The 9,078-nt window shown below is 33.8% G+C and overlaps 1 protein-coding gene and 1 non-coding gene across 4 annotated transcripts; one reads left to right on the top strand and one right to left on the bottom strand.

Moving 5' to 3' along the window:
• Positions 1-481: 481 nt before the first annotated feature.
• LOC128286029 (small nucleolar RNA R71) lies at positions 482-588 on the bottom strand. The gene has a single exon (XR_008276576.1). It is a non-coding gene; the product is annotated as a small nucleolar RNA R71 (small nucleolar RNA).
• Positions 589-5,891: 5,303 nt separating this feature from the next.
• LOC108478613 (agamous-like MADS-box protein TM6) lies at positions 5,892-8,334 on the top strand. 3 transcript variants are annotated; one of them, XM_017781082.2, is made up of 7 exons: positions 5,892-6,567; positions 6,671-6,737; positions 6,835-6,896; positions 7,015-7,114; positions 7,557-7,598; positions 7,686-7,730; positions 7,821-8,334. In XM_017781082.2, the coding sequence occupies exons 1-7, from the start codon at positions 6,380-6,382 to the stop codon at positions 7,989-7,991; spliced, it is 675 nt and encodes a 224-aa protein (XP_017636571.1). In that variant the 5' UTR covers positions 5,892-6,379; the 3' UTR covers positions 7,992-8,334. The 3 variants fall into 3 exon arrangements, with proteins under 3 accessions (XP_017636571.1, XP_052879584.1, XP_052879583.1); XM_053023624.1 differs by having other exon boundaries at positions 5,931-6,567; positions 6,811-6,896; positions 7,824-8,334; XM_053023623.1 differs by having other exon boundaries at positions 5,934-6,567; positions 6,811-6,896.
• The last annotated feature ends 744 nt before the right edge of the window (positions 8,335-9,078 follow it).

Here is a 9,078-nt window from a genome sequence, read left to right as displayed (position 1 = left end):
TAGACTCTAACCCCTAAACCATAAATCCTTAACCCTTAACCCCACACCCCTAATCCTTAACCCCTAACCCGGCCCTAATCATTAACCTTTAACCCTTAAATCTTAAACTCTAACTATTAAACCCTAAAATACCTTAAACTACATAATTCATAACCCTTAAATTAGTAACTCCTACACTTTAAACCCTAAACCATATACCCTAAATCATAAACCCTAAACTATAATGATAATTAATTAAAGACAATTTAGTGGTATGCCTAAGGAAGATCTATATCTCCACCTTCAATTGTTTATAGAGGTGGGTGATTCATTTAAGATAGCAGATGTGACTGAAGACATACTGAGGTTGAAGTTGTTTCTGTACTCATTGCGGGATCGAGTACGAGCATGGCTCAATTCATTGCCATCAAGTTCCATATCTACATGGCAAGAATTAGTAGAGAAATCTTTTGTTAAGTATTTCTCACCTAGCAAAAATGCTAAGTTGAGGAACGAGATCACAACATTCCAACAAATAGATGATGAGTCTTTGTATGAGGCTTGGGAGTGATTCAAAGAGTTACTTCATAAGTTTCCTCATCATAGGATTCCTCATTGTATCTAGTTGGAGACATTCTATAATGGTCTCAATGCACATACAAGATTGACGGTAGATGCTTCTGCAAATGGTGCAATTTTGTCTAAGTCTTATAATGAGGCTTATCGGATCATTGAGAGGATCGCAAGTAATAACTATCAATAACCAACAAATCGAACAGCTTGAGGAGGACGTGTAGCTGGAGTTCATGAAGTTGACTCCCTCACTTCATTATCAGCTCAGGTATCGTCTATTTCCTCTATGTTAAAACAGTTTACCGCTAATAGTGCTAATAATTTTACAGCTCAGCCACCAAGTCTGTTTGAAGTAGTTTCCTATGTGTACTGTGGAGAAGGTCATTCTTTTGAGAATTATCCATCAAATCCTGAGTTAGTGTACTATATGGGGAACCAATATCAAAATAGAAGTGGACAAGGACCCCAGTCCAACTTCTACAATCCTTCATGGTGTAATCATCCTAACTTTTCTTAGAGTAACCAAGGAAATGGACCGAATAACAACTTATTGCAGCATAGACCCAACCAATCTCAAGGGTTTAATCAGCAAGCTCTAAAACCACCTCAAGCTGAGGCATCAAATAGTTTGGAGAACTTGTTGAAAGCATACATGGCAAAGAATGACGCTTTGATCCAAAGCCAGGCAGCAGCATTGAAATATTTGGAAAGAAATGGGTCAGTTAGCTTCAGAGCTTCGTAATAGACCGCAAGAAACCTTGTCGAGCAATATTAAGAATCTAATAAATTTGGGTAAAGAACATATCAAGACAGTGACATTGCGAAATGGTAAAATTCTAGAACCCCGATTGGTTGATGTCGAAGATAAGCCCATTGAGAAGAATTAACTAGCTGTTGAAATTCCTACACCAAAAGAGTCAGAATCTGCAAAAACTGACAAAGTAAATCCTAACTTAGTGAATTCAGATACTTTAACATCTTCTTTGGATGCAGATTTACCTACTCAGAAGCGTTATCCAATTCAATCGAAAGTTCTATCACCTCCATATCCGTAAAGATTGTAGTAACACAAGCGGAAATAAGAGGTGCAATTCAAGAAGTTTTTGAAAGTTCTGAAGCAATTACACATCAATATTCTATTAGTGGAGGCTTTAGAACAAATGCCGAATTATGTAAAGTTTATGAAGGATATATTGTCCAATAAGAAACAACTGAATGAGTATGAGATTGTTGCCTTAACAAAGGAGTGCAGTGCGTTCTTGCAGAACAAACTGCCACCAAAATTTAAAGACCTAGGAAGCTTTACTATACCTTGTAACATTGGTGAATCTTACTGTGGTAAAGCTTTATGTTATTTAGAAGCGAGTATCAATTTAATGCCTAAGCCTATTTTCAAGATGCTAGCGATAGGTGAAGTAAGACCTACAACAGTGACGCTTCAGCTGACGGATCGATCTTTAGCATATCCCGAAGGAAAGATCGAGGATGTTTTGGTAAGAGTCGATAAATTTATTTTTCCTGATAATTTCATTGTCTTAGATTTTGAAGTAAATAAGAAAGTGTTGATCATCCTTGAGAGACCTTTCTTAGCCACAGGAAGAATGTTAATTGATGTGCAGAAAGGTGAACTCACCATGCGAGTTCAAGACGATCAGGTAAACTTTTAACATTCTTAAAGAGATGAAATTTTCTGATCCGATAGAAGAGTGTTCAGTTATAGAAGAGATAGAAACCTTGGTTTCTATGGAAAGCAATTTTGAAGAAGATCCATTGGAGAAAGCCTTAGATCTTGACCCTTTGGAGGATGAAGAAGGTGAAGAAAACATGGCTTTGATGGAAGCCAACCCGAGAAATTTTATTCAATCCACATGGTTTGAACCGTTGGAGTTAGAAGTCAGAGAATTTGTGCAACCCAAGTTGTGAATTGAAGAACCACCTAAATTCGAACTAAAGGTACTTCCTTCTCATTTGAAATACGTTTATTTAGGTGACTGTTTCACTTTGGCTGTGATTATTTCAATAGAACTAACGAAAGATCAACAGGAACAACTAATTGTTGTTCTAAAGAAATTTAAGAAAGTAATTGGTTAGACCATAGCTGATATTCGAGGTATAAGCCCTTCTTTTTGCATGCATAAAATTATTTTAGAAGAAGGTGAAAAAGCTCGAATTAATGGGCAAAGGAAGCTCAATTCTATTATGAAAGAAGTTGTGAGAAAGGAAGTGATCAAATGGTTAGATGCAGGAATCATCGATCCTATTTAGGACAGTTCGTGGGTAAGTTCGGTGCAGTGTGTGCAGAAGAAAGGTGGAATCACGATTGTTGAAAATGAGCGTAACGAGTTGATTCCAACGAGAACCGTTACTAGTTGGAGAATCTGTATTAATTACAGAAAATTGAATAAAGCCACTTGGAAGGACCATTTTTCGTTGTCTTTTATGGATCAGATGTTAGATCGACTGGCAGGTAATGAATTCTATTGTTTTTTTATATGGCTATTCGGGATATAAACAAATAGTTGTAGCTCTAGAAGACCAATATAAAACAACTTTTACTTGTCCATATGGTACGTTTGCTTTTAAGCGAATGCCTTTTGGTTTATGCAATGCATCTGCAACATTTCAACGATGCATGATGGCAATATTTACTGATATGGTTGAAAATTTTGTTGAGGTTTTCATGGATGATTTTTCTATTTTTGGAAACACTTATGATATTTGTTTGAGTAATTTGGCTAAGGTACTGAAGAGATGCAAAAAGACGAATCTTGTCCTCAACTGGGAAAAAATGTCATTTTATAGTTAATGAAGGGATTGTCTTAGGGCATAAATCTCAAAGAGAGGAATTGAAGTCGATAAAGAAAATGTGAACGTAATTGAAAGATTACCGGCCCCAATTAATGTGAAAGGAGTCAGAAGTTTCTTAGACCATGCCGGTTTTTACCGAAAGTTTATTAAAGATTTCTCGAAAATTTCTAAATCGTTTTATTTGTTGTTAGAGAAAGATACAGTGTTTGATTTCAACAAAGCATGTTTGGAAGCTTTTGAAGATCTAAAAAAATGGTTAATCTCAGCTTCAATAATCGTTACACCTAATTGGAGCTCACCTTTTGAGTTGATATACGATGCAAGTGATTATATCGTTGGAGTTGTGATGGTTCAGAGAAGAAACAAAGTGTTTCACCCTATTTACTATGCAAGTAGAACTTTGATGGGAGCCCAACTCAATTATACGGTAATTGAAAAGGAACTCTTTGCTATAGTTTTTGCTTTTGACAAATTTCGCTCATATCTTATATGTACCAAAGTTGCAGTATTTACTAACCATGCGGCCATTAAATACTTGCTCACGAAGAAAGATGTGAAACCGAGGCTAATTCGTTGGACACTGTTACTTCAAAAATTTGACCTTGAGATCCAAGACAGAAAAGGTGTCGAAAATCAAATAACTGATATCTGTTGAGGTTCGAGCAAGATGAGGTTTCTTGATCATGTGTGCCTATCAACGAGAATTTCCTAGATGAACACTTATTTGAGGTAAGTCGAATTCATGAAACACCTTGGTTTGCTGATTTTGACAATTATCTTGCATGTGGAATAATTCCTCGAGAAATGACATACCAACAAAGGAAAAAATTCCTTCATGATAGTAGGTATTATTTTTGGGAGGATCTGTTTTTGTTTAAACAATGTGTAGATAATATAATCCGAAAGTGTGTAGCTGAAAGTGAGATTGTTGAGATCTTGTATCATTGCCATTCATCTCCAAGTGGGGGATATACTTTGGTGGTTCACGTATTACAGCAAAGATTTTGCAGCTGGCTTCTTTTGGCATACACTATTTAAAGACGTTTATGATCAAAGAGGAATGAGATGCCATTGACAAATATTTTGGAGATTGAATTATTCAACGTATGGGGCATTGACTTCTTAGGCCCGTTTCCTTCTTCATATGGGAACAAATACATCTTAGTTGCTGTGGACTATGTATCCAAGTGGGTTGAAGCTCAAGCATATCCCACAAATGATACTTCAGGGGAGTGTTAAACTAATTAAGAGCTTAGGTAAGAGTTTAGGTTTTTGAGTGAATTGACAGCACTAATTGAGTCTTAGGCGAATTTTTTAGGTAAGGAATTTTAAAATTTTGAAGAATTTGAAAATGTTGGTATTTTTAAAATATATCTTTTAAAATATTAATATTTTTTAGTATTTGTGGTTATTTTGTTTGGATAAATAATTTTAAAAAATTTTAAATTAATGAAATTTAATAAGTTAAAAATAATTATAAAAGAAAATAATGATATTAAAATAAATTATATAAAATATGCTATAGAGATATCATTAGATTTGTAAAAGTATATAAATATTTTTAATAATATATAAATGGAATTAAATAAAAGTTACATTTCAAAGTTTATGTTTTTATTTTACCACGGTATCATGTGTATTAAGCGAAAGAAATTTTGAAAAACCATCTTTTTTTTTGGTAAAAAGTATCATAAAAGCTTGTGTACTAGGAGTCGAATTGTATTTTGGTCACTCTACTCAAAAAATTAGCACGTTAGTCCCTCCATGTTAGATTAAGGAGCGAATTGATTCCTTCTATTAAAAATTCCATCCTTTTGTATGGTTAAAAACTAACGTGGTTGACAGAATAATCAAACAATGACATGTGACAACGTGTCATATGTATTTCATGCTAACATACAAAAACTAATTTTTAATAGTAGACATAGATGATATTTTTAACAGAATAATTAGTTTACTTTTTATTTTAATGTATAATTTTTAATAGAAAAAGTAAAATACAATCTTACTCTTAATATCGGGGCCTCCATGATATTTTAACTCCCTTTTTTCATACAATTTCAACTTAAAATTCTTCTCAATCTCTTAAAATTTAAAATTTCCGATTGTATTTATTTGAATAAGTAAATTTATTTTTGAAATTTTAAAAATATTATTAGAAATGAAAATCCTCCACAAAATCCTTTGCCCAAATACACCCTAGGAAAACAAAGGTTCTTCCTATTTTAATTTTCTTTGATAATCAACAATATAAATGTGAATGGTGAATGCATAAACGGGTAAGATATTTATAAGGCAGAAAAAAGAAGGCGAAGAAACTCCCATAATTAGGGATTCACAATTTAGATTCCACTTTCGAGGTCCAAAAGGTTGTGGCGGTCCCAATGCCATTTGAGGATAAAGAAAGAAATCTAAAACAAAAGTTAAAAAACAATTCAAGTAATAAAAAAGAAGAAGAAGAAGAAGAAGAAGAGTGATTCAAAATGATGATATTATGTGAGTAAATCGATGATTGTATTTTTTCTAATAGTCAGTGTTAAAAACAAGTACATCAAGACAGCTTACTACTAAACCGAATCCTACTTAACTAGATCTCCCAACAAAGAGGTTTAAGGAAAAGGAGCACTGTCGTGTATACATTCATGTCCTGTCGTGATCGAAGAAAAACATGAAAGGAAAAAAAACCCAATCTCACACGTTATCAGGCGACGATACCCTAGCCTCTAGATGCCCCTGCTCTTTGATCGGTGTTCATTTAATGAACCACCACTTATAGTTACAAAACATAAAACTTTTTTATACCCTTTCCGGATATAGATTCTACACCGCCCTTCCTCTCACTTTTCTTTATCATCTTCTTCTTCTCCTCTTCCTCTGTTGAACTTGAAGATAGTCTATTTGTACTAAGCTCTTAGCATATAACTAGCTGCTGCTGTTCTACCTCTTCTAATCTTATTCTTATTTTTCCCTACTGTACTTTTTCTTTTTCTTTTTTTTGAGATTTTCAAGGGAAAAGAAAATGGGTCGTGGCAAGATCGAGATCAAGAGGATTGAAAACGCTACAAACAGACAAGTGACCTATTCCAAGAGAAGAAATGGTATTTTCAAGAAAGCCCAAGAGCTCACTGTTCTATGTGATGCTAAGGTTTCACTCATCATGTTCTCCAGCACTGGGAAATTCCACGAGTTCATCAGCCCTAATATCTCGTACAATACCAAACCCCATCTCTCTCTCTCTCCACACACATATATATGTATGCATGAAAGAAATTATATGGATTTTGTTTGTGTTGCTGTTGATGTAAATTAGGACAAAGGCGTTTTTTGATCTTTATCAAAAGACTACAGGCACCGATCTCTGGATCTCCCACTACGAGGTCCTTAGTCTTTCTCTTGAATGTTAGCTTGCTTGATCTGTCAGCTTTTCCAGATTTTCTTCTTATATTTTAGTTGTACGCTTTGTTTGTTTGCCAGAAAATGCAAGAAAACTACAGAAGGCTGAAGGAGATCAACAAGAAGTTAAGAAGAGAGATCAGGTAAAGGAATTAGTGCTTTGAAATACATACCAAACCAAACTTAGGGTTATTTTGGCAATAAAAGTCCTTTTTTCATGGTTTATGAAGTAAAACTTTGACTAGGAAATTGTTTTAGCAGGCAGAGGATGGGTGGAGATGTGGATGATCTTAACATTAAGGAATTGCAAGCTCTTGAGGCTAAGATGGATTCTTCCTTGGTGGCTATACGTGACAGAAAGGTTTGAAATTATTGCTTCTTTTTTTGTTTTACCCCCCAAAAAAAAAAAAGGATATCTTGCTTTGGCTTCTTTGACTACAAAAGAAAAGTTAAGGGTTCTAAGTGGAAGAACCAATCCTTTGGCTAAAAATATGTTAAATGAATTGAGTTCAGGAAAAAAAGTTTGGATTTTTATTATCACACTAGTCATCTCAACTCCTCCATTTTAGAAAGTTTTCAGCGCCCAAAGTCCTAGTAGCTGATCAAACAGAAAGTGTTCTTTTTTCCTGGAATTGGGGATGTTGGGATGCCAAAATCTTATCTCTTACAGATGTTTATATGAACTTGTAGGAGAATCGGGTTAACATAAAAGGGTACTTTTGTGTGTGTGTAAACCTCCCCACCCCCTCCAATTGAGATAAACTCAAATAATGAAACTAACAATATCAGTTGATTTTCCACAGTACCATGTCATTAAAACGCAAACCGACACACACAAAAAGAAGGTCAGTGAATCCAACACCATAAAAACAGTCGCCTTTCATTCAATTAGTCGAGTTCTTATAATATTTGAGGACTGGAATGCGCTGCAGGTTAGGAACTTGGAGGAAAGACATGCAAATCTTGTCTTCGACTTGGTAAGGAACTCGACTTTCATTAATTATCCAATAGATCAAAGACTAGTACTCTAGTAGTGCATCTTAATAATGAGTGTGTGTTTTCCCAAGGAGACAAAGCTTGACCAACAGGATGGAATAGTTGAAAGTGAAGGATACTATAATGAAGCAGCAAATGGAGCCTCTAACTTACATGCTCTTCGCCTGTATCAAATCCACCACCCTAATCTTGTTCTTCACCATGGAGGACGATTTGGTTCCAATGATCTTCGTCTTGCTTGATTATTATTGGTGGTTTTCGAGGACACACTGCCTCCTGTTTCTGATCACGATTATTCTCTATAATATGTTAATTCTCTAATCTATCTATTTATATAATAAACAATTTTAATTCTCATCGTGAATCGTTTATCTCGCAGTTATGGTGAAAGAATTAATCTTGCTACCGACTCTTTCTTTTCTTACATTATCAACGGGCTGAAAGAAGCCTGTTCCTCCTAGGGTAACTAAGTGCTTGTGTGTTTTCTTATCATGTAATATATGATTAATGTTGGATTGGCATTTTATTCAACTTTTATATTTTATTTTTACTCTATTGATACCAATTAATATTTCTAGTTTACAACATTTTTCCCTATAATTAGTGGGTTAGATTTTGTTGAGAAAATTGTTCTTTTAATTTAGTTTTTAATTACTATATGTTTTATATAAATTTAATACATGAATAATTAATATTGTATAATTTTTATACTTTGCGTTAATATTATTTTATATTATATCTCTATCATTATTAAAACCCTAAATTTGGTGTCACGACTCAAGTGACATCAATTTAATTAAGGAAATTATGAATGCAACTTTATACATTTTGAATAAATTATATTACTACGAGAGTAACTTTATTTTTATAAAACAAATAAAAATAATTTTAAAAATATAAAAGATTGAAATTTTTTACATGAAAACTCATTCGAACTCCAATTAGCATGTCAACTTCGAATTGGGATTAAGAGGATTCCATGTCTTTTTTTGATACAATTATTGCTTTTGTAGTCACCCCAAATCATTATTCACCATGTCGATTTGGGGTTCCTATGCACCGTCAATATTATTCTGGTAATTAAAAATTTTTTCATGTTATTTTGATAAATAATTTGTAACATCCCGAATTAGGGTCTAGTCAGAACAGTGATTTCGAGACCACAAATTCAAAATAGAAATAATTATTTTATAATTATTTGATGGTCCATGATATGATTGCATGTTTGTGTGAAATTTTCAAGAAGAATTCTCTGCCTAAAGTGTCCAATTTGAAGTTAGGGACTAAATTGAATAAGTTGCAAAATATGTGTTCTAGAAGCTCCAAGAA

The sequence above is a fragment of the Gossypium arboreum genome, chromosome 12, assembly GCF_025698485.1.
Source record: "Gossypium arboreum isolate Shixiya-1 chromosome 12, ASM2569848v2, whole genome shotgun sequence".
Classification (NCBI taxonomy): domain Eukaryota; kingdom Viridiplantae; phylum Streptophyta; class Magnoliopsida; order Malvales; family Malvaceae; genus Gossypium; species Gossypium arboreum.
The sequence above is the reverse complement of the archived record's forward strand: the minus strand, read 5'-3'. Positions and strand labels throughout refer to the sequence as shown.

What these genes read in the sequence shown, in the direction of transcription:
- LOC108478613 (XM_053023623.1), top strand. Translation starts at nt 6,380, where the DNA reads ATGGGTCGTGGCAAGATCGAGATCAAGAGGATTGAAAACGCTACAAAC. An exon ending in TTCATCAGCCCTAATATCTC is followed by an intron (nt 6,568 to 6,670) that starts GTACAATACCAA and finishes GATGTAAATTAG; the next exon opens with GACAAAGGCGTTTTTTGATC. An exon ending in TGGCTATACGTGACAGAAAG is followed by an intron (nt 7,115 to 7,556) that starts GTTTGAAATTAT and finishes GATTTTCCACAG; the next exon opens with TACCATGTCATTAAAACGCA.